The 27,056-nt window shown below is 36.5% G+C and overlaps 1 protein-coding gene across 10 annotated transcripts in view; it reads right to left on the reverse strand.

Annotated features, from left to right (window-relative positions):
* The window catches only part of Tbc1d32 (TBC1 domain family member 32), a 206,970-nt gene that overhangs the window by 48,167 nt on the left and 131,747 nt on the right, over positions 1-27,056 (reverse strand). For all 10 annotated transcript variants that reach the window (XR_009228837.1, XR_009228836.1, XM_058586253.1 and 7 more), the window contains one exon: positions 6,184-6,309. Coding sequence is in view for 8 of the 10 variants with exons in the window: in XM_058586253.1 (XP_058442236.1) it covers positions 6,184-6,309 (126 nt within the window). In the remaining 2 variants the exon portion in view is untranslated. The remainder of the gene's footprint in view (positions 1-6,183; positions 6,310-27,056) is intronic.

Raw genomic sequence — 27,056 nt, forward strand, 5'->3', positions numbered from 1 at the left:
GTAATACTCTAAAGGAAAAGCTAATCAAAGGAAAAACAAGTTAAATTAAATAACAAAAGTTATTTAATATTTAAATAACAAAAATGGCTAGGAATAAAAAACATGTCTCAATAATAACCGTGAATGTTAATGTCCTAAACTCACCAATCAAAAGACATAGGCTAGCCGAATGTATCCAAAAAAAAAAAAAAAAAAAAGACCCAACAATATATTGCCTTCAAGAGACACATCTCATAGGAAAAGACATACACAGACTGAAGGTGAAAGGTTGGGAAAAATCATATAACTCATTGACAGCGGAAAAAAGCAGGGGTTTCTACTCATATCAAATAAAGTAGACTTTTAACTTAAAGTTAAACAAAAGAGAAAAAGGACATTTCAAACTATTCAGGGGAACCATACACCAACAAGACATAACAATTATAAATATACATGCCCCAAACATTGGAGCATCTATGTTTATCAAACTTTCTCAAGTTAAGAGTCAAACTGACCACAACACAATATGTATGGGTGACGTCAACACACCTCTTTCACCACTGGATAGATCTTCCAAACAAAAGCTGAACAAAGAAACTATAGAACTCAATAATACAATTAGTAAGTCAGGCTTAACTGACATATATAGAACATTTCATCTTTCAACAAGCAAATTCACTTTCTGCTCAGCAGCACATGGTTCCTTCTCTAAAATAGACCATATGTTACGCCACAAAGCAACTCTTAACAAATATTTAAAAAGTAGAGATACTACTCTGCATTCTATCAGATCACAATGGAATGAAATTAGAAATCAATAATAAAATAAAAACTAAAAGCTACTCCAACACCTGGAGACTAAATAATATGCTATTGAATGAACAATGGGTTGAAAAAGACATCAAGGAAGAGATTAAAAATTCTTAGAGGTAAATGAGAACACTGACGCAACATATCGAAATCTCTGAGACACTATGAAGCCAGCACTAACAGGAAAGTATACAGCATGGAGTTCATCCTTAAAAGAAGAAAATATCAACAAATAAATGACCTAACACTACATCTCAAAGCCCTAGAATAAGAAGAACAAATCAACCCCAGAAGCAGTAGAAGATAGGAAATAATTAAAATCTGAGCTGAAATCAATGAAATAAAAACAAAAGAAACAACTGAAAAAATGGACAAAACAAAAAGTTGGCTCTTGAATAAATAAATAAAATTAAAAAAACCATTAGCCATGCTAATGAAGAGAAGGAGAGGGAAAACTCAAATTACTAATATACGTGATGCAAAAGGAAATATCACAACAGACACTACAGAAATACAGAAGATAAAGGAAATTATTTTGAAAACTTGTAATCCAATAAAATAGAAAATATCGAAGGCATCAACAAATTTCTAGAGTCATATGCCCAAATTGAATCAGGATCAATTTCAAGCAATGAAATAGATGATGCCATCAGAAGCCTACCAGTCAAGAAAACCCTAAGACCAGATGGATACACAGCTGAAGTCTACAGACCTTTAAAGAAGAACCAATATCAAAACTCTTCAATTTATTTTAGGAAATAGAAAATGAGGGAACACTTCCAAACTCATTCTATGAGGCCAATATCACCCTGATTCCAACACCAGGCAAAGACTCATCAAAGAAAGAAAACTTCAGACCAATATTGATAATGAACATAGATGCAAAAATTATCAATAAAATTCTGGCAAATTGAATACAAAAACATATCAAAAAAATAATGCACTACGATCAAGTGGGGTTCATCCCAGGGATGCAAGATTGGTTCAAAATATGGAAAACAGTAAACATCACATCAATACACTTAAAGGTAAGAAACATATTATCATCTCAATAGATGTAGAAAAAGCATTGAACAAAATACATCATCCATACATGTTCAAAACACTAGAAAACTAGGAATAACAGGAACATATCTCAACATTATAAAAGCTATCTATGCTATGCCCCAGGCCAACATAATTCTAAATGGAGAAAAAATGAAAGCTTCCCTCTAAAAATGGGAACAAGACAGGGATGCCTTCTTTCACCACTTCTATTTAATATAGTTCTTGAATCACTAGCCAGAGCAATTAGACAGACAAAAGAAGTTAAAGGGATATGGAAATAAAAAGAAGAACTCAAAACTATTTGCTGATATGATTCTAATCCTAGAAGACCCAAAACTTTCCACCAGAAAACTTCTAGAACTAGTAAATAAATTCAGTAAAGTAGCAGGATACAAATCAACACCCATAAATCAAAGGCATTTCTGTATGTCAGTGACAAATCGCAGAAAGGGAAATGAGGAAAACTATCCCATTTACAATAGCCCCCCCCAAAATAAACAAATAAATAAAATACTTGAGATTCAACTTAACAAAAGAGGTGAAAAATCTCTATAATGAAAACTACAGAACCCTGAAGAAAGAAATTAAAGAAGATCTTAGAAGATGGAAAGATCTCCCTTGTTCTTGGAAAGGCAGAATTAATATTATCAACATGATCATAACTCTATACAGATTTAATGCAATTCCAAAAACACTATACAGATTTAATGCAATTCCAATCAAAATCCCAATGACATTCCTCATAGAAATAGAAAAAGCAGTCATAAAATTCATTTGGAAAAATAAGAGACCCAGAATAGCTAAAGCAATCTTTATTAAGAAGAGTGAAGCAGGGGCATCACTATACCAGACCTCAAACTATACTACAGAGCAATAGTAACAAAAACAGCATGGTATTGGCACCAAAACAGACTAGTAGACCAATAGTACAGAATAGAGGACACAGAGACTAACACACATAATTACAGTTATCTTATATTAGACAAAGGTGCCAAAAAACATACATTGGAGAAAAGACAACCTCTTCAACAAATGGTGCTGGAGAAACTAGAAATCCATATGCAACAAAATGAAATTAAGCCCCTTTCTCTCACCATGCACAAAACTCAATTCAAAGTAGACCAAGGACCGAGGAATTAAACCAGAGACTCTGTGTTCAATAGAAGAAAAAGTAGGCCCTAATCTTCATCATGTATGATTAGGCCCCAACTTTCTTAATAAGATCCTATAGCGTAGGAATTAATATCAAAAATCAATGTGATGGATTCAAACTAAAAAGCTTCTTCTCAGCAAGAGAAAAAACCAGTGAGATGAATAGAGAGCCTACAATTTTGGAACAAACTTTTCCACACACACATCAGAGCACTAATCTTTAGGATATATAAAGAACTCAATCCCTCAAAAAACAAATGCTGAGTGTTTTCTCTGATTTAAGGATGCTGATTCATAATGTGATGAGGTGGTGGTGGGTGCATGGGAGGATTAGATGAACTCTAGATAGGGCAAAGGGGAGGGAGAGGAAGGTAGTGGGCATGGGGGGAGGAAAGATGGTGGAATGAGATGGACATCAGTACCAATATACATGTATGAAGACACGAATTGTGTGACTACTTTGTGCACAACCATAGATAGGAAAAATTGTGCTCTACATGTGTAATATGAACTGTAATGCATTCTGCTGTCATATAAAACAAATAAAAATAAAAATAAGTAATATAAAAAGGTCTATACTTTCTTATACTGGTTCTGTCTTCAAAGGCAGAGGCATGAATTTTACCACACTTAACAAAAATCTTTCAAATGTCTTTCTTTTATGAATCCATGTGGATTTACTGTCAGATGAGAGCTTGTAACTTGTATTTATATAAACTTCTTTGTTTATATATTACTTAAGTCTGTCTCTTGCGATTATACACTTTGAAGAAAGAACAATGTCATCATGAGTTTTGATATAAGCATTTTTAATTTAATAAGATGAATCCAAAATACAAGATATACATTAGTAACAAATATTGCATATAATTTTAAATGTATATGCTCATTAAAAATCTAATTACAATGTAGTTATTTTCACTTAGTACCACCATGTTTGCTACATGTTAAGTAGTGAAGTAAGATGTTTGAATTAATTGGAAAAGTCACACCATAATACTAAGCAATTTGTTGAATCCTAAGCCAAATATCAGGTTTAAAAGCTAAAATATATAGCTAAACATGGTCCAATAAATGGAGAAATGTCATCACATCTGTAAAGAAAGTACATACAGTTGTGATTTAAAACTTAAGAGTCATCAGACTAATTATACACTGTGTAAGAAACAATTTTCTATTAAATACTGTTCTTGAAATATGAAGCTATATTATTAATTCAATATATTGGAAGTTTAAAAAGTAATTCTGATACTTCATATGAACAAATACATTGTGAATGACATTCTGTGAAGTTTCTAGGTTTTCGCTGATTCCAATAGATGCATTTTGCTCAACCACCCTTAGGAGGGGCACCACATACTTCCATATGTTCTGAGGGATTGGCTATAGTTATTAACAATACTAAAAATTTATCCACATATGTTAATTGAGCCTATGATTCCTATCTCAATTAGCACTTCTCTAAAACTAATCATAAGAATGGCTGAATTAAATAATTACTAGAATGATAACAGATTTACTCATTGTATAATCACTGAAAATTCCATTATGTACAACTTAAAAAAAAAAACATTCATGACATGAAACAATTGTTAACTTAAAGAAATTAACTTTAGGATACTACTATCTAGAAAATAAGCCAAAAAATATTGCTTTGTCTAAAGTGAATATGATTTTAAATGACAGATCAGATATTTCTATAAAGGATTTTAAATTGTAATCCTTTTCCCTTTAATCATATTTATTTCCTGGTATAGGAATATGATATTAAGACCATCAAAAAACAAACTGTACAATACTTATATAGCAAAAAGAACACAGGGTTTTCTGCTGAGGAGAAACTGAAGGTAGAGTGTGCTAGGACACTTAGGCATAGATTGCTTTCTCCATCAGCCTTGCCATCTGCTATGATCTCAAAGTTGGTGTCCCCCCAAATCCATACATCGGCATCTAATACCCAATGTGATTGTATTAAGAGGTAGGGTATTTGTGAAATGAGTAAGTCATATGGGTTCTGTCCTTCTGAATGAGATTAGTGTCCTATAGAAAGATGTTGAAGAATCTAGCTTGCCCACTTTTCTATTATGCAACAATGCAGTAAGAAGATACCACTCTTGAAGCAGAGAGAAAGCCCACACCAGACAATGAACCAGATGGTGCCCTGACCTTGGATTTCCCTAACTTGAGAACTGTGAAAAATAAATTTATACTACTTATCAATTAACTCAAATTAAGATATTTTATTATAGCATTTTTCAATGGCTAAGACACCATCACAACAACTGGTCCCAAAACTAGGACAGCTCTATATTTGTAAACACTCAAGTCCTCTTTGGATTTCATTTTTTAAAATATCACTGCCTGTATACCATCAGATCATATGAAAGTTAAATGAACAGAGTTCAGTTCTTCCCTAATCAATTAATCCTGCAAGTAACTACTATGTGTGGTTCTCACACACTTGCTTATTCAGGATCTTACCAAGGCTCTTATCTTTGCCCGCTTCATGAAGTTTGAATTTCTCTAATGAATTATAATCATTTTTTTCCTTCTGTGCTGCTGGGAATTGAACCCAGGACCTTTATCTACACTGCTAGTCCCGAATTGATGTGAAAATACTTTGTATACAACCAGAGATGAAAAATTATGCTCTATATGTCTAATGTGAATTGTAATACATTCTGCTGTAATATATAAATTAAAAAATGAATAAAAAGAATCTTGATTCCTTACCCACATTAATATACCATTATTCTCTGAAAATATAGTTTCTCCTACAATTAACTATTTTTCTAATGACTATTTTTAATTTTATAACAAAGAATACAAATATAAAACATGGTTGCAAGTGAACAATCACTTTTATATTATAGTTTTCAAAAAATCTAGCTTATATTGGTGTTAAAACTTTCTTTTTTGTTAGAGCTTTTTTCCTACTTTATTCAGATAAAATTAATTTAAAAATTAAGTTTTCAGAAAATTAGTTTCAGGTGTGGTGGTGCACGCCTATAATCCCAGCAGCTCAGGAGGATGAGGCAAAAGGACCACAGCCTCAGCAACTTAGTGAGTTGGTAAGCAACCTAGTGAGACCCTGTGTCAAAATAAAAAGGACTGCGGATGTGACTTGGTGGTTAAGTACCCTTGGGTTCAACCTCTAATACAAAAACAAACAAACAAAAAAAACAATGCACTCACCACTTCCACTGATTACATCAGGTTTGGCCTTCATCATTTTACAAAATTGTTTTTGGCAATTTTCTATCCACTCAGTTTGTTTATCAGACATTTTGAAGGGTAATAATAGCTTGCCAAGATCATTGTCTAATAAAAAAGAAAAGATATAACAGTATTATAATATAGCACACTAGATATATTCATCTGTAGATATTAATGTTAAATATGTAAAGAGTTGCAATATACAGAAAAGTTCTGTTTGTGGCTTTCAAAGAAATATTTCTGTAATTACATTTTATCTACTATCAATTGATATTTACCACATTTACTAAAAGCTTATAAAATGGATTACTGATTTATTAAAAGTTCATATAATGGATTGTTACTTTGTAAGCATAAGTCTTTAATAGTCTTGCTCTTATATCAATGTTTCATTACTTAGTATCCAGTTTAACAGTGTGAAACTTAAGATTTCATTCCATGGGGCTGCCATGAACATTACACTCATTTGTCATGCACATTCAAGTGCAATTTTATTCTCATGTCTTTGAAAGTAAAAAGAAAGCGTAAATGTGTAAGATCTCTAGTCAATCATTTAGATCCTCTTCTTGAAAAAACAAACTGATGAAGATATTAAAATATTCTATTCTGGCTCACTGTTTATTTAAGTGTACAAATTTTATGCTTTATATATCAATTACATAAATTTCAGTCAAATACAAAATATGTGTGGAGTTCCTCCCATATGGTTATAATAATTCACATATTACTGCCTTCATGAAACTTCTGTCTTTTAAAGCATATGTGCCCATGTGCACATATAGAAAGTCCCCTCTTGACCATGGGAGATATGTTCCTAAACCTCTAGTGGACAGCTGAAACCATGGACAATGCCAAGACCTATATATACAATATTTTTTCCTATATATACCTACTTATGACAAAGTTTAATTTATAAATTAGGTAGAGTAAGAGATTAAAAACAACTAATAGTAAAATAGAACAATAAGAATTCAGTGTAACAAAATGCCAGTATCACTGCTCTTGTATTTTAACAAGACTTAATTTACAATTAAGTAAAATAAAGATTATTTGAATACAATCACTATGACACTGCAACAGTTGATTTGATAACCAGAATGGCAACTAAGCAACTAAAGGACAAGTAGCATATGTAGGGTGGATAAGGAAGAAAAAAAGGTGATCCACAACCAGGTAGGACAGAGTGGGACAGAGGGGGATTTCATCACGTACTCAGAATAGCATAAAGTTTAAAATTTATATTCATCTCTGGAAATTTTCTGTTTAATATTCATAAGATAGAATCTGGCAGTGGATAACTGAAAACCATGGAAGGAAAAACTGCAGGTAACTGGGGACACTGTATACCTCTCTCTCTCTCTCTCTCTCTCTCTCTCTCTCTCTCTCTCTATATATATATATATATATATATATATATATATATATATATATATATATATATATCTGCATACAGATATAATGGTATTAGTAACATATATCATTCCTATAATCTAAATTTCATTTTCTTTAGTCTTAAAAAGCTGATATGTATTATCATGTGGTCTTCATTGTGATCATATATAAAATTGACAATTTATGTAACTATTTCCCTACTTGACATTCAGGCCATCAAAAACACTTCTTATCAAAGCTGCACAAATACTCTCTGATACAAACACATAAAGACATAGATACATCAAACATATGCATGCTTGCAAATAAATACACACAAAAAAGTGTTTCATTGAAAAAGAGTATATAATTCTGACATTCAGTAGTAATATTTTCTTTAAATATTGATTATAAAGATGTGAAACATTTTATCAAGAGCCTCAAAAATAAAAACAATAGACCCCCCACCCCCCGCACCTGCCAGGTGACCACCGACAGAAAAGGCCCAGTGGCCCGCGGTGGGACAGAGCTTCCAATCACTCCTGCAAGGTAGGGGGGCCTGCGACCCACTGGCAGAAGAGGAGCAGCGTCCTGCTGAGAGGCTGAGCCGCCCCCTCCCCCTGCGCCGGCAAAGTAGAGGGAACTGTGACCACGCAGAGAGCAGGCCCAGCGGCCTGCTGAGGGGCAGAGCCGCCCCCCACCCCCCGCGCCTGCCAGGTAGGTGGAACTGTGACCACGGACAGAAAAGGCCCAGTGGCCCGCGGTGGGACAGAGCTTCCAATCACTCCTGCAAGGTAGGCGGGCCTGCGACCCACCGGCAGAAGAGGAGCAGCGACCTGCTGAAAGGCAGAGCCGCCCCCTCCCCCTGCACCGGCAAGGTAGAGGGAACTGTGACCACGCACAGAGCAGGCCCAGCGGCCTGCTGAGGGGCAGAGCCACCCCCCACCCCCCGCGCCTGCCAGGTGACCAACAACAGAAAAGGCCCAGTGGCCCGCGGTGGGACAGAGCTTCCAATCACTCCTGCAAGGTAGGCGGGCCTACGACCCACCGGCAGAATAGGAGCAGCGTCCTGCTTAGAGGCTGAGCCGCCCCCTCCCCCTGCGCCGGCAAAGTAGAGGGAACTGTGACCACGCACAGAGCAGGCCCAGCGGCCTGCTGAGGGGCAGAGCCGCCCCCCACCCCCCGTGCCTCCCAGGTAGGTGGAACGGTGACCACCGACAGAAAAGGCCCAGTGGCCCGCGGCGGGACAGAGCTTCCAATCACTCCTGCAAGGTAGGCGGGCCTGCAACCCACCGGCAGAAGAGGAGCAGCGACCTGCTGAGAGGCAGAGCCGCCCCCTCCCCCCAGCGCCTGCAAGGTAGACGGAACTGTGACCACCAGCAGAGCAGGCCAGACCTGCAACCAAGAGACAGAACAGGCCCAGTGGCCTGAGGAAGGGTAGAGCCGCCCGCCCCCCCGGCGCCTGCAAGGTAGGCACACCTGCGACCCATTGGCAGTACAGCCCCAGAGGCCTGCAGAGGGGCAGTGCCGCTGCCTGCGCCTGCAGAGTAGACAGAACTGTGACCACCGACAGAACAAGCCTAGCGGCCCGCAGAGGGACAGAGCCGCCGCCCGCGCCTGCGAGGGAGACTTTGCAACTATACAAGACCAATATAAATATATAAGGGGAAAATTCAATAGCACAACAGTTTCACCAAGTAGAAAGGAACGCGAACAGTATGAAGAGACAAGGAAAGAAAGGACCACAAGCATTGCAGGTCAACTCAACGTTAGTAGAGGTAATAGCTGCAGCAGATGGAATGTCAGATAAAGAATTCAGGATATACATGCTTCAGATGATCTGGAGTCTCAAGGAAGACATCAGACAGCAAAATCAGACAATGAAAGATCACTTCAACAATGAATTACATAAACAAATCCAAGAAGCAAAAGATCAACTATACAGGGAAATAGAGGTTATAAAAAACAAACAAACAGAAATCCTAGAAATGCAGGAAGCAATAAGCCAACTTAAAAACTCAATTGAGAATACTACCAGCAGAGTAGAACACTTAGAAGACAGAACATCAGACAATGAAGATAAAGTATTTCAACTTGAAAAGAACATAGACAGCTCAGCAAGACTGTTAAGAAACCATGAGCAGAACATCCAAGAAATATGGGATAACATCAAGAGACCAAATTTAAGAGTCATTGGGATACAGGAAGGGACAGAGTTTCAAACCAAAGGAATGAGCAATCTATTCAATGAAATAATACGAGAAAACTTCCCAGACTTGAAGAATGAGACAGAACCCCAAATCCTAGAAGCCTACAGGACGCCGAATGTGCAAAATCATAAGAGACCCACACCTAGACACATTATAATGAAGATGCCCAAAATACAGAATAAGGAGAGAATTTTAAAAGCTACAAGAGAAAGGAAGCAGATCACATTTAGGGGTAAGCCAATCAGGATAACAGCTGATCTTTCAACACAGACTCTGAAAGCTAGAAGATCCTGGAATAACATATTTCAAACACTGAAAGAAAATGGGTTCCAACCAAGAATTGTGTTTCCAGCGAAATTAAGCTTCAGGATGGAAGATGAAATTAAAACCTTCCACGATAAACAAAAGTTAAAAGAATTTGCAGCTAGAAAACCATCTCTTCAAAACATCCTTGGCAAAACATTACAGGAAGAGGAAATGGAAAATAACAATGAAAACCAACAGTGGGAGGTAGGACACTAAAGGGGGGAAAATAATCAAAGAGGAAAACAAACCATGTTTAGTAACATAAATAAACAAATATGGCTGGAAGAACAACCCATATCTCAATAATAACCCTAAATGTTAATGGCTTAAACTCACCAATCAAGAGACACAGGCTAGTAGAATGGGTCACAAAACAAGACCCAACAATATGCTGCCTACAGGAGACGCATTTGATAGGAAAAGACATACATAGGCTGAAGGTGAAAGGTTGGGAAAAATCATATCACTCATATGGACTTCGGAAACAAGCAGGAGTATCCATACTCATATCAAATAAAATAGATTTCAAGCCCAAGTTAATCAAAAGGTATAAAGAGGGACACTACATACTGCTCAAGGGAACCATACACCAACAAGACATAACAATCATAAATATATATGCCCCAAACAATGGTGCAGCTATGTTCATCAAACAAACTCTTCTCAAGTTCAAGAGTCTAATAGACCACCATACAATAATCATGGGAGACTTCAACACACCTCTATCACCACTGGACAGATCTTCCAAACAAAAGTTGAATAAGGAAACTATAGAACTCAATAACACAATTAATAACCTAGACTTAATTGACATATATAGAATATACCACCCAACATCAAGCAGTTACACTTTTTTCTCAGCAGCACATGGATCCTTCTCAAAAATAGATCATATATTACGTCACAGGGAAACTCTTAGACAATATAAAGGAGTAGAGATAATACCATGCATCCTATCTGATCATAATGGAATGGAACTGAAAATCAATGATAAAAGAAGGAAGGGAAAAGAATACATCACTTGGAGAATGAACAATAGGTTACTGAACGATCAATGGGTTATAGAAGACATCAAGGAAGAAATTAAAAAATTCTTAGAGATTAATGAAAACACAGACACAACATATCGGAATCTATGGGACACATTGAAAGCAGTTCTAAGAGGAAAATTCATTGCTTGGAGTTCATTCCTAAACAAAAGAAAAAACCAACAAATAAATGATCTCATACTTCATCTCAAAACCCTAGAAAAAGAAGAGCAAAACAACAGCAAAAGAAGTAGAAGGCAAGAAATAATTAAAATCAGAGCTGAAATTAATGAAATCGAAACAAAAGAAACAATTGAAAAAATTGACAAAACTAAAAGTTGGTTCTTTGAAAAAATAAACAAAATCGACAGACCCTTAGCCATGCTAGCGAAGAGAAGAAGAGAGAGAACTCAAATTACTAACATACGGGATGAAAGAGGCAATATCACAACAGACACTTCAGAAATACAGAAGATAATCAAAAATTATTTTGAATCCTTATACTCCAATAAATTAGAAGATAGTGAAGGCATAGATAAATTTCTTAAGTCATATGATCTGCCCAGATTGAGTCAGGAGGATATAGACAACCTAAACAGACCAATATCAATTGAGGAAATAGAAGAAACCATCAAAAGACTACCAACTAAGAAAAGCCCAGGACCGGATGGGTATACAGCAGAGTTTTACAAAACCTTTAAAGAGGAACTAATACCAATACTTTTCAAGCTACTTCGGGAAATAGAAAAAGAGGGAGAACTTCCAAATTCATTCTACGAGGCCAACATCACCCTGATACCTAAACCAGACAAAGACACTTCAAAGAAAGAAAACTACAGACCAATATCTCTAATGAACCTAGATGCAAAAATCCTCAATAAAATTCTGGCCACTCGGATACAAAAACTTATCAAAAAAATTGTGCACCATGATCAAGTAGGATTCATCCCTGGGATGCAAGGCTGGTTCAATATACGGAAATCAATAAATGTTATTCACCACATCAATAGACTTAAAAATAAGAATCATATGATCATCTCGATAGATGCGGAAAAAGCATTCAACAAAGTACAGCATCCCTTTATGTTCAAAACTCTAGAAAAACTAGGGATAACAGGAACATTCCTCAATATTTTAAAAGCAATCTATGCTAAGCCTCAGGCTAGCATCATTCTGAATGGAGAAAAACTGAAGGCATTCCCTCTAAAATCTGGAACAAGACAGGGATGCCCTCTCTCACCACTTCTGTTCAACATAGTTCTCGAAACACTGGCCAGAGCAATTAGACAGACGAAAGAAATTAAAGGCATCAAAATAGGAAAAGAAGAACTTAAATTATCACTATTTGCAGATGACATGATTCTATACCTAGCAGACCCAAAAGGGTCTACAAAGAAACTATTAGAGCTAATAAATGAATTCAGCAAAGTGGCCGGATATAAAATCAACACGCATAAATCAAAGGCATTCCTGTATATCAGCGACAAATCCTCTGAAATGGAAATGAGGACAACCACTCCATTCACAATATCTTCAAAAAAATAAAATACTTGGGAATCAACCTAACAAAAGAGGTGAAAGACTTATACAATGAAAACTACAGAACCCTAAAGAGAGAAATAGAAGAAGATCTTAGAAGATGGAAAAATATACCCTGTTCATGGATAGGCAGAACTAACATCATCAAAATGGCGATATTACCAAAAGTTCTCTATAGGTTTAATGCAATGCCAATCAAAATCCCAACGGCATTTCTTGTAGAAATAGAGAAAGCAATCATGAAATTCATATGGAAAAATAAAAGACCCAGAATAGCAAAAACAATGCTAAGCAGGAAGTGTGAATCAGGCGGTATAGCGATACCAGACTTCAAACTATACTACAGAGCAATAGTAACAAAAACAGCATGGTACTGGTACCAAAACAGGCGGGTGGACCAATGGTACAGAATAGAGGACACAGAAACTAATCCACAAAACTACAACTACCTTATATTTGATAAAGGGGCTAAAAGCATGCAATGGAGGAAGGATAGCATCTTCAACAAATGGTGCTGGGAAAACTGGAAATCCATATGCAACAAAATGAAACTGAATCCCTTTCTCTCGCCATGCACCAAAGTTAACTCAAAATGGATCAAGGAGCTTGATATCAAATCAGAGACACGGCGTCTGATAGAAGAAAAAGTTGGCTACGATCTACATACTGTGGGGTCGGGCTCCAAATTCCTCAATAGGACACCCATAGCACAAAAGTTAATAACTAGAATCAACAAATGGGACTTACTCAAACTAAAAAGTTTTTTCTCAGCAAAAGATACAATAAGAGAGGTAAATAGAGAGCCTACATCCTGGGAACAAATCTTTACTCCTCACACTTCAGATAGAGCCCTAATATCCAGAGTATACAAAGAACTCAAAAAATTAGACAATAAGAGAACAAACAACCCAATCAACAAATGGGTCAAGGACCTGAACAGACACTTCTCAGAGGAGGACATACAATCAATCAACAAGTACATGAAAAAATGCTCACCATCTCTAGCAGTCAGAGAAATGCAAATCAAAACCACCCTAAGATACCATCTCACTCCAGTTAGATTGGCAGCCATTATGAAGTCAAACAACAACAAGTGCTGGAGAGGATGTGGGGAAAAGGGTACACTTGTACATTGCTGGTGGGACTGCAAATTGGTGCAGCCAATTTGGAAAGCAGTATGGAGATTTCTTGGAAAGCTGGGAATGGAGCCACCATTTGACCCAGCTATTCCCCTTCTCGGTCTATTCCCTAAAGACCTAAAAAGAGCATGCTACAGGGACACTGCTACATCGATGTTCATAGCAGCACAATTCACAATAGCTAGACTGTGGAACCAACCTAGATGCCCTTCAATGGATGAATGGATAAAAAAAATGTGGCATTTATACACAATGGAGTATTACTCTGCATTAAAAAATGACAAAATCATAGAATTTACAGGGAAATGGATGGCATTAGAGCAGATTATGCTAAGTGAAGCTAGCCAATCCCTAAAAAACAAATACCAAATGTCTTCTTTGATATAAGGAGAGTAACTAAGAACAGAGTAGGGTCGAAGAGCATGAGAAGAAGATTAACATTAAACAGGGATGAGAGGTGGGAGGGAAAGGGAGAGAGAAGGGAAAATGCATGGAAATGGAAGGAGACCCTCAGAGTTATACAAAAGTACATACAAGAGGAAGTGAGGGGAAGGGGAAAAATAATATAAGGGGGACAAACGAATGTCAGTAGAGGGAGCAGAGAGAGAAGAGGGGAGGGGAGGGGAGGGGGGATAGTAGAGGATAGGAAAGGCAGCAGAATACAACAGACACTAGTATGGCAATATGTAAATCAATGGATGTGTAACTGATGTGATTCTGCAATCTGTATATGGGGTAAAAATGGGAGCTCATAACCCACTTGAATCAAATTGTGAAATATGATATATCAAGAACTATGTAATGTTTTGAACAGCCAACAATAAAAAAAAATAAAAAAATAAAAAAATAAAAACAATAATTAAATAAAATTTTCATATTATTTAAATCAAAGGAGAAAATTTCTTTCAATAAAAATATTTAAACTTAATGTCATAGTTACATCAAAATTATGTTATTGCTAAAAAAGTTTTCATGTTAAATGTATCTTTATATATTTTCTTAAGCCTAATAAAAATCACTAACAGCATAATTAAAAAAAACAAATGCAGGTGTGTGTGTGTGTGTGTGTGTGTGTGTGTGTGTGTGTCTGGTCTTTGTTTCCTTCTGTTTTTTCTCTTTTATCCAGGTACAACCCTGCCATTTACCTCCTCCAAATTAAAAAAAACATATATATGATCAGTCAACAAATATATGAAAAAAAAGTCTAGGAATCAGGGAAATGTGAATCAAAACTACACTGAGATTTCATCTCATTCTAGTCACAATGGCAATTACCAAGAATACAAATAGTTAGTGTGGTGAGGATGCTGGGAGAAAGATACATTCCTACATTGTTAGTGGGACTGCAAATTGGTGCAACCATTCTGGAAAGCAATACAGAGATTCTCTAAAAAACTAGGGATGGAACCACCATATGACCCAGCTGTCCCACTCACTCCTCAGTATTTATCTAAAATATTTAAAATCCGCATGATATAGATACAGCCACATCAATATTTATAGCAGCACGATTCAAAGTAGCCAAGCTATGGAATCAACTTAGATGCCCTTTAACAGATTAAAGGATAAAGAAAATGCCTAGGAGATATCTAACTCCAGAGCTCACAGGACTAGTAAACTACCAGGATATTCCATAACTGTATTAGAAAGTCACTCTATAGTAGGAGGGTTAAGCTACACACTCACTCATAAAAAAATGACAACCTTGAAACATCAAAATACACACAAATCACTTGATTTTCTGACACAAAAGGCTTCACTACCCTTTGAAAAAAGTCTAGAATTCAAAATTAATAATGTCTAATGTCCAATAAAAAGACACTAACGTGAAGAAAAAAAATGTGACCCACAACTGGCAGATGAATCAACTAATAGAAACATATTCATCAGGTTCTCACTGAACAACTCAGACTGGCCTCTAACTTAACAGTCCTCTTGCCTCAGTCCTGCAAGTGGCAGGGATTACAGACATTTGATAACATAGCAGCTACAACACCATTTTCATAGTAGCCATTACTACAGAATTCTAATTGTGTAGTATTATTTCTATAGATAGAGAACAATAAAAATTAGGACTTGGTATCACTTCTACCTCTAGCTCTGATAAAGTCACCATGAATAACTAACAGTTTGATTTCTCATGCAGGGTCTGGTTTATTTAGTAAGACAGAACAGCAGCATGTTCTTTCCCTCTGTGCTTCTTCTGAGTACTATGACTTATAGGCACCTACAAAAACTGCAGAGTAAAAAATCTACTTTAAACTACTAGAAAAAAAAAATTGAAAAAAAGAAGCATCAAGTTTCCTGCTTAGAAAATTCACCATGACAGCTGACAATAATAATTCATGTCTAAACTCTGAAACATTGTAATAGGGAGCAATATAATATTTTCATACTTGGGCATATTATAGTTTGTCAAAGATCATAATACCGAAAAAGGTTATTTACTATGTAAGTTTATTATAAATAATAGAGAAATGCTCTCTCTCTATATACACATATATGTATATACGTATATCCATATATATATATGTGTTTGTGTGTGTGTGTGTGTATTGCCTTACATGCACAAGGCCCTGTGTTCTCTATATAAAGAATTTTAACTCTAAAAGGAGAAAAAATGTAAGCTCAATATAAATACAAAGAAAATCTACTATTCACATAGAAACTTTTAATAACTTCTAACTTCTTTCTAGGATTTCATTCAGTAATTCTCAGTATCCACTCTATACACAATATCATAACGGATGCTGTAAAAAACAAAAACTCATGGAAGGCTTCATAAAGTAAGAGAGAACAAATTTAGAAACTCATTTGTAGAATATTTAATTTGTTTGTTTCTGATTCTTTTCTTCTATTCGGATTAACAGAGTAATCATTTCACTTTTCCTTTATCATGAGCAGGAGAAGAATCCAGAGTAGTGTCCAAGAAGCAACTACATGAATAACTAATGGGGAACATATTTAGATATCTTCCCATGTTTATGTTTAAGATAACCTAAATTTATGCATCTTTATTTTGTTTCAACAACTGTATTCTTAAGATATGATACTCCACTTTATATAAATTATTCTTTTTTTTTTAAATTTTATTGTTGGTTGTTCAAAACATTACATAGTTCTTGACATATCATATTTCACACTTTGATTCAAGTGGGTTATGAACTCCCATTTTTACCCCGTATACAGATTGCAGAATCACATCGGTTACACATCCACTGATTTACATATTGCCATACTAGTGTCTGTTGGATTTATCATACCACATTAGCTTTTCTTTCAAAACTAAGTGTTTACTGTAGAAGAAATCAGTGACATTAAAAAAAATGAAGAATTAATTTTTTTTAATCCTACTATACCTAAACTAGTATCTATTTTTCCTGGTTGATATAGATATGCTTGTTTCAAATGTTAAAGTAAGAAGTATTTGAAAATAAAATTATAATAGTCAAAAGAAAATTCTGAAATTTCTCTACAGCTACAGCTCAAGATTTACTATCGTTTAGAGAGATTCTCAGTCATACTACCAGTCTTCCTAGATAACAAGTTGGTGTCAAATAAAAGTTAGTTACCTTTACTTGCAGAAAGTAAATCTTAATTCCATGAATAGAAGCAATAAATAAAAAAGAATGAGAAAGTATCTGACTTGACATAAAACCCTAGATAAGTATTTGATAAAAGGGAAACGTCATCACCAAAAACATTTATAGATGCACTGTATGTTTAAGATAGAATACTCAAAACTTTTAAAATCAGAACAATTTTTGCCATTATGTTGTATTACATTTTACACAGACAGCACCCTATTATTTTTAGAGCACTTTTACAGTGATGACTAGAGGATTCTATTTTGGGTTCAATGACAAAAAAAAATGGTAATCCTCAATTTTACATAATCTATTCTACTGGTAATGAAGGCAATCCAGTTTAGTCATTCCTTAATGAGTAATTTTCATTATTTTATTATAATTCAGTTATAACTGCATTCCATCTACTTCTCTCTCCTTTTGTTCCTTAGAAGGTTTTTGTTTCCACCTGATGTATTCTCTTGGTAGTCTTCTAATTTTTAGTTTAGACTATCAGAATTATACAGTGGATAGTCATCCAATTGTAAATTCAAAACAAATGAAGATAATTCAATGGGGACACAGGCTAATTTCTGAAAGGACAAAGTATCAGTGAGAAACCACACCAGTGAATGAGTTAAACTCAGTAAGGACAGGAATTTTTATTTTTAAAAATCAACATAAATTAGTGAAAAATGTCTTGTAAATTAGGGGTATTTTCTAGTGCCAAAATAATAGGAATTTGTAGTTGCAAAGGCTAAATTTCAATATCTTTTAATTTAAAATAATAGCAGCATATTGTGATAACTAAGATGAAGAGGTGGCCATGAGCTAGAAGAAAATATGTGTGCATCCTAAGAACATAGCCATAAAACACAAAAATTTGTTTACCCATACATTGTATACTTTGTAACTCCAAAGATACAGAATATGACACTCTAACTCTTTGGCTCCATCTCTAATCTGGGAATTTTGTCTATTATCAGTATTTGTTTTCATATTGACTATAATACACTGCAATAATTACTTAACTATTCCATCAACAGTACTCTGCCACTGTAAAATGTTCAAAATAAACTTCATATATAATGCCTATAAAAGCCTTTTTCATTCCCCAACATATTAATACATTAACACATAATATATTAATAACATATTGATACAAAACACTGCTTTTAATTTTAACTTATGCTACTTTTCTAAAGTGCCGAAATTATACAAATAATATAGATGTAATATAGTAGCTTAGATTCATGGTACTTACCTATGAACATAATGTGGTTCCCTGGACATTTGATTAATATATAGAAACTAATGATTCAAGACATTATATAGTAAATTCATTCAGAGCTTAAAATTTATAAATTGAAAAAAGGTTTTAAATAAAATTTGCTTCAATTGTATGATAGCCTCCCTCATCTTTTTTTTTTTTTTTAACTACTTTTTTTGGATACTATTGGTAGTAAAACAAAGTGTATTTTGGTAGTAAAAAAATTCATTTTAGGCTAAAAATAAAATGCAAGACACTATAGGTAGATTTATTTATATATTATAAACTGTGAAATATAAATTGATCTGCTTTCTCATACAGAAATAATGTCATTTTAAAATTTGGAACATCTGAATAATTTAACTATAAGAATTTTAATATTATTTGATATATTCCATTACAGGGAATGATTATCAGGATAGAACTTACTATTTTATATACTATATTACAGAGAATGTTTTGCCACGCAGAAAATCAATTTCCCATCAGATAAGTAAAAATGTGATGGCAGGAGCTGTAAAGTAGGATAGCAAAGCTATAAAAGGCTAAATTTGAAGTAATCACAAAACAAAAGGCTATGCTTTTGTTATTCTTCTCAATTGTGAAAAAAATGGAATATAATCCTACCAATGCACAACATTATGTGCCATAAAAATATAAGGTACTACTTTGTAAATGATAAAATAACTATGATAAAGGCATCTACTTTATGAGTGATATATACAGAAATCTAACTCAAGGAGCTTTCATTAACTGCAAAGCTATGTGTGCTCTAGAAATTGAGGCTGATCAGAGATTTTTGCAGGTAAGAGTAAGAATTTCTAAATTTTCTTCAGAATGTCCTGGAAATAATTTCCAATATTTAGTGACAAAAGTCTGAGAGAGAGAATTCGATGATGTGGTAAAAAGGAAAAAAAAATTCAATGATAATTCATCCATTCAATAAATAATATTATATTCTATACTACCTGTTACTCAGCTTTTTTTCACTGTGACAAAATAAAACAACACAAAGGAAAGAAAGATTTACTTTGGCTCATGTTTGCTTGGCCCCTCAGCTTTGGGACTATTGGTGAGGCTAAACATCATGCTGAAGAGTGTATGCTAAATCAAAGTTTCTTAAATCATAGCAGCCAGGAAAGAGAAAAAGAAAGGGTCTGGGTTCCAAATATACTCTCTACAGGGCCATACCTCAAGGACATAACTTCCTCCTACTAAACCCCAGCTCTTAAAGTTTCTACCATCTCCAAAATAGTGCTGTCAGCTGGGGCCCAAGCCTTCTGAAGGACATTTAAGATCCAAACCATAATACCATGTAAGATACAGAGTTCCTTTGCCCTTTGTAAATCACACTCTAAGGGAAGCAACAGAGACTACAAAATAAATAAACAAATAAATAATAAGCTCACTGTAAGACATTTGTCGTCGAGCCAGAGGGGAAGAGCCAGGCCGCTGCCAGCGCCCTGAGCAGGCCCAGCGGCTCGCCGGCGTGGTGACCGCGTGACCCCAATTGGAGAGGGGGTGGAGCGGAGCCTCCACCCGCGCCTGCAAGGTGGGCAGACCCGCGACCCAGTGGTACACAGGCGTGGTAGGAAGGGCAGGGCAGAGCCGCCGCCCGCACTTGCAAGGTAAGCAGACCTGTGACAGACTGGCGGGTCAGGCCCAGCGGCCTGCCAGCGTGGTACACACGTCACCCCAACTGGAGTAGGGGCAGAGCAGATCCTTGGCCCACGCCCGGATCAGGCCCTGCCGGTGTGGTGGTCACATGACCACAATTGGAGTGGGGGGCGGAGCGAAACCGCCACCCGTGCCCACAGGGTGAGCAGACCTGTGACCAATCTGCAGATCAGGCACAGCGGTCCGCAGGCGTGGTAGGAGGGGCAGGGCAGAGCCACCGCCCGCACCTGCAAGGTAGGCAGACCTGCGACAGACCGGCGGATCAGGCCCAGGAGCCTGCCGGCGTGGTAGCAGAGTCGCCACCCGTGCCAGGAACAGGCCCAGAGACCTGTAGGCGGGGTAGTCACGACACCCCAATTGGAGTAGGGGCAGAGCAGAGCCACCACCCGTGCCCGAAAGGTGGGCAGACCTGCGACCGACCAGCGGGACAGGCCCAGTGGCCTGCCAGTACGACAGACACGTCACCCCATTTGGAGTAGGGGCAGAGTAGAGCCGCCACCCGCGCCTGCAGGGTAGGCAAACCTGCAACTGACCAGCGGATCAGGCCCGGTGGCCTGCCGGCGTGGTACACTCGTCACCCCAATTGGAGAAGGGGCAGAACAGAGCCGCCACCAGCGCAAAGAACAGGCCCAGTGACCTGCCAGCGTGGTAGTCACGACACCCCAATTGGAATAAGGAGAGAGCAGAGCCGCCGCCCGCGCCTGCAGGAAAGAAACGCAAGCAGTATGAAAAGACAAGGAAAGAAAGGACCACAAGCAATGCAGGTCAACGCAACTTTAGAAGAGGTAACAGCTGCAGCAGATGGAATGTCAGATAAAGAATTCAGGATATACATGCTTCAGATGATCTGGAGTATCAAGGAAGACATTAGACAGCAAAATCAGACAATGAACGATCACTTCGACAATGAATTACGCAAACAAATCCAGGAAGCAAAGGATCAACTTTACAGGGAGATAGATGTTATAAAAAACAAACAAACAGAAATCCTAGAAATGCAGGAAGCAATAAAACAACTTAAAAACTCAATGGAGAATACTACCAGTAGAGTAGAACACTTAGAAGATAGAACATCAGACAATGAAGACAAAGTATTTCAACTGGAAAAGAACATAGACAGCTCAGCAAGACTGTTAAGAAACCATGAGCAGAACATCCAAGAAATATGGGATAACATTAAGAGACCAAACTTAAGAGTCATTGGGATACAGGAAGGTACAGAACTCCAAACCAAAGGAATGAGCAGTCTATTCAATAAAATAATACGAGAAAACTTCCCAGACTTGAAGAATGAGACAGAATCCCAAATCCTAGAAGCCTACAGGACGCCGAATGTGCAAAATCATAAGAGATCCACACCTAGACACATTATAATGAAGATGCCCAAAATACAGAATAAGGAGAGAATTTTAAAAGCTACAAGAGAAAGGAAGCAGATTACATTTAGGGGTAAGCCAATCAGGATAACAGCTGATCTTTCAACACAGACTCTGAAAGCTAGAAGATCCTGGAATAACATATTTCAAACACTGAAAGAAAATGGGTTCCAACCAAGAATTGTGTATCCAGCGAAATTAAGCTTCAGGATGGAAGGTGAAATTAAAATCTTCCACGATAAACAAAAGTTTAAAGAATTCGCAGCTGGAAAACCGTCTCTTCAAAACATCCTCGGCAAAACATTACAGGAAGAGGAAATGGAAAATAACAATGAAAACCAACAGTGGGAGGTAGGACAGTAAAGGGGGGGAAAATAATCAAAGAGGAAAACAAACCATGTTTAGTAACAGAAATAAACAAATATGGCTGGAAGAACAACCCATATCTCAATAATAACCCTAAATGTTAATGGCTTAAACTCACCAATTAAGAGACACAGGCTAGTAGAATGGATCACAAAACAAGACCCAACAATTTGCTGCCTACAGGAGACGCATTTGATAGGAAAAGACATACATAGGCTGAAGGTGAAAGGTTGGGAAAAATCATATCACTCATATGGACTTCGGAAACAAGCAGGAGTGTCCATACTCATATCAAATAAAATAGTTTTCAAGCCCAAGTTAATCAAAAGGGATAAAGAGGGACACTACATACTGCTTAAGGGAACCATACACCAAGACATAACAATCATAAATATTTATGCCCCAAACAATGGTGCAGCTATGTTCGTCAAACAAACTCTTCTCAAGTTCAAGAGTCTAATAGACCACCATACAATAATTATGGGAGACTTCAACACACCTCTCTCACCACTGGACAGATCTTCCAAACAAAAGTTGAATAAGGAAACTATAGAACTCAATAACACTATTAATAACCTAGACTTAATTGACATATATAGAATACACCACCCAACATCAAGTAGTTACACTTTTTTCTCAGCAGCACATGGATCCTTCTCAAAAATAGATCATATATTATGTCACAGGGCAACTCTTAGACAATATAAAGGAGTAGAGATAATACCATGCATCTTATCTGATCATAATGGAATGAAACTGAAAATTAACGATAAAAGAAGGAAGGAAAAAGCATACATCACTTGGAGAATGAACAATAGGTTACTGAATGATCAATGGGTTATAGAAGACATCAAGGAGGAAATTAAAAAATTCTTAGAGATAAATGAAAACACAGACACAACATATCGGAATCTTTGGGACACAATGAAAGCAGTTCTAAGAGGAAAATTCATTGCCTGGAGTTCATTCCTTAAAAAAAAGAAAAAACCAACAAATAAATGATCTCACAATCCATCTCAAAATCCTTGAAAAAGAAGAGCAAAACAACAGCAAAAGAAGTAGAAGGCAAGAAATAATTAAAATCAGAGCTGAAATTAATGAAATCGAAACAAAAGAAACAATTGAAAAAATTGACAAAACTAAAAGTTGGTTCTTTGAAAAAATAAACAAAATCGACAGACCCTTAGCCATGCTAGCGAAGAGAGGAAGAGAGAGAACTCAAATTACTAACATACGGGATGAAAGAGGCAATATCACAACAGACACTTCAGAAATACAGAAGATAATCAAAAACTATTTGGAATCCTTATACTCCAATAAATTAGAAGATAGTGAAGGCATAGATAAATTTCTTAAGTCATATGATCTGCCCAGATTGAGTCAGGAGGATATAGAAAACCTAAACAGACCAATATCAATTGAGGAAATAGAAGAAACCATCAAAAGACTACCAACTAAGAAAAGCCCAGGACCGGATGGGTATACAGCAGAATTTTACAAAACCTTTAAAGAAGAACTAATACCAATACTTTTCAAGCTACTTCAGGAAATAGAAAAGGAGGGAGAACTTCCAAATACATTCTATGAGGCCAACATCACCCTGATACCTAAACCAGACAAAGACACTTCAAAGAAAGAAAACTACAGACCAATATCTCTAATGAACCTAGATGCAAAAATCCTCAATAAAATTCTGGCAAATCGGATACAAAAACATATCGAAAAAATTGTACACCATGATCAAGTAGGATTCATCCCTGGGATGCAAGGCTGGTTCAATATAAGGAAATCAATAAATGTTATTCACCACATCAATAGACTTAAAAATAAGAACCATATGATCATCTCGATAGATGCGGAAAAAGCATTCGACAAAGTACAGCATCCCTTTATGTTCAAAACTCTAGAAAAACTAGGGATAACAGGAACATACCTCAATATTGTAAAAGCAATCTATGCTAAGCCTCAGGCTAGCATCATTCTGAATGGAGAAAAACTGAAGGCATTCCCTCTAAAATCTGGAACAAGACAGGGATGTCCTCTCTCTCCACTTCTCTTCAACATAGTTCTCGAAACACTGGCCAGAGCAATTAGACAGACGAAAGAAATTAAAGGCATAAAAATAGGAAAAGAAGAACTTAAATTATCACTATTTGCAGATGATATGATTCTATACCTAGCAGACCCAAAAGGCTCTACAAAGAAACTATTAGAGCTAATAAATGAATTCAGCAAAGTGGCCGGATTTAAAATCAACACGCATAAATCAAAGGCATTCCTGTATATCAGCGACAAATCCTCTGAAATGGAAATGAGGACAACCACTCCATTCACAATATCTTCAAAAAAATAAAATACTTGGGAATCAACCTAACAAAAGAGGTGAAAGACTTATACAGTGAAAACTACAGAACCCTAAAGAGAGAAAGAGAAGAAGATCTTAGAAGATGGAAAAATATACCCTGTTCATGGATAGGCAGAACTAACATCATCAAAATGGCGATATTACCAAAAGTTCTCTATAGGTTTAATGCAATGCCAATCAAAATCCCAATGGCATTTCCTGTAGAAATAGAGAAAGCAATCATGAAATTCATATGGAAAAATAAAAGACCCAGAATAGCAAAAACAATGCTAAGCAGGAAGTGTGAGTCAGGCGGTATAGCGATACCAGACTTCAAACTATACTACAGAGCAATAGTAACAAAAACAGCATGGTACTGGTACCAAAACAGGCGGGTGGACCAATGGTACAGAATAGAGGACACAGAAATCAATCGACAAAACTACAACTACCTTATATTTGATAAAGGGGCTAAAAGCATGCAATGGAGGAAGGATAGCATCTTCAACAAATGGTGCTGGGAAAACTGGAAATCCATATGCAACAAAATGAAACTGAATCCCTTTCTCTCGCCATGCACAAAAGTTAACTCAAAATGGATCAAGGAGCTTGATATCAAATCAGAGACATGGTGTCTGATAGAAGAAAAAGTTGGCTACTATCTACATTCGGTGGGGTCGGGCTCCAAATTCCTCAATAGGACATCCATAGCACAAAAGTTAATAACTAGAATCAACAAATGGGACTTACTCAAACTAAAAAGTTTTTTCTCAGCAAAAGAAACAATAAGAGAGGTAAATAGGGAGCCTACACCCTGGGAACAAATCTTTATTCCTCACACTTCAGATAGAGCCCTAATATCCAGAGTATACAAAGAACTAAAAAAATTAGACAATAAGAGAACAAACAACCCAATCAACAAATGGGCCAAGGACCTGAACAGACACTTCTCAGAGGAGGACATACAGTCAATCAACAAGTACATGAAAAAATGCTCACCATCTCTAGCTGTCAGAGAAATGCAAATCAAAACCACCCTAAGATACCATCTCACTCCAGTAAGATTGGCAGCCATTAGGAAGTCAAACAACAACAAGTGCTGGCGAGGATGTGGGGAAACGGGTACACTTGTACATTGCTGGTGGGACTGCAAATTGGTGCAGTATGGAGATTTCTTGGAATGCTGGGAATGGAGCCACCATTTGACCCAGCTATTCCCCTTCTTGGTCTATTCCCTAAAGACCTAAAAAGAGCATGCTACAGGGACACTGCTACATCGATGTTCATAGCAGCACAATTCACAATAGCAAGACTGTGGAACCAACCTAGATGCCCTTCAATAGACGAATGGATAAAAAAAATGTGGCATTTATACACAATGGAGTATTACTCTGCATTAAAAAATGACAAAATCATAGAATTTGCAGGGAAATGGATGGCATTAGAGCAGATTATGCTAAGTGAAGCTAGCCAATCCCTAAAAAACAAATGCCAAATGTCTTCTTTGATATAAGGAGAGTAACTAAGAACAGAGTAGGGACGAAGAGCATGAAAAGAAGATTAACATTTAACAGGGATGAGAGGTGGGAGGGAAAGGGAGAGAGAAGGGAAATTGCTTGGAAATGGAAGGAGACCCTCAGGGTTATACAGTGGAGGGGGTAGAGAGAGAGGAGGGGAGGGGAGGGGAGTGGTGGGGAGGAGGGATGGTGGAGGATGGGAAAGGCAGCAGAGCACAACAGACACTAGTATGGCAATATGTAAATCAATAGATGTGTAACTGATGTGATTCTGCAATCTGTGTATGGGATGAAGGTGGGAGTTCATAACCCAGTTGAATCAAAGTGTGGAATATGATATGTCAAGAAATTTAAATGTTTTGAACAACCAACAATAAAAAATTAAAAAAAAAAGACATAGTGGTATTTGAGAAATACGTGTCCAGAGAGAGAGAGAAAGAGAGATAAGCAAAGGAATAAATATATTTTAGATAACAAGGAGATAACTTCTCTGAATGAGTGAAATGTAGGCTAAGTTTAAAATGTTTAGAAGGCAATATCCATAAGAAGAGTAGGAATTAGTACTCTACGAAAACAGAACATCAAGAGCAAAGGCCCACAGCCATAAATTTAATGCAGTTTAAGAGATGAAAGAAATTAGTACATCATTTATCTGGTAATGCCCTTGTACCTACAATATATAAAATCCTCTCACAATATGTAAAGTATTCAGTAATAAAATGAATATTTAAAAACAAATAAAGGATAAAAATAGTTATTTCTCCCAGTTTGACTTATGTCACATGGCCAATAAACACATGAAAAAATATTCACATCTTTAATAATAAAGAGACTTGAAGTCAAAATTGCAATGAGCTACCACTTTATAACTACTAGGATGGCTGGATAAAAAAGTGAGATCTCAACAACTGTTAGCAATGATACAAAACCTCAGAAACTTGTACTGTGGGTGGAAATGTGAACTGGTGAGGCTGTTTTAGCAAACAGCTTGTGGCAGTTCCTCAACTGCTTAAAACATAGAGTTACTAGGTAATCCAGCATTTCACCCCTGTGTATACACTGAAGAGAAATAAAAACATGTTCACACACAATTTTGTACAGGAATATTTATAGCAGAATTGTTAGTGTCAGACAAAAGGTAAA

The sequence above is a fragment of the Marmota monax genome, unplaced genomic scaffold (genome assembly GCF_021218885.2).
Source record: "Marmota monax isolate L192 unplaced genomic scaffold, Marmota_monax_Labrador192_F-V1.1 WCK01_AAM20220418_F8-fsc00140, whole genome shotgun sequence".
NCBI lineage: Eukaryota > Metazoa > Chordata > Mammalia > Rodentia > Sciuridae > Marmota > Marmota monax.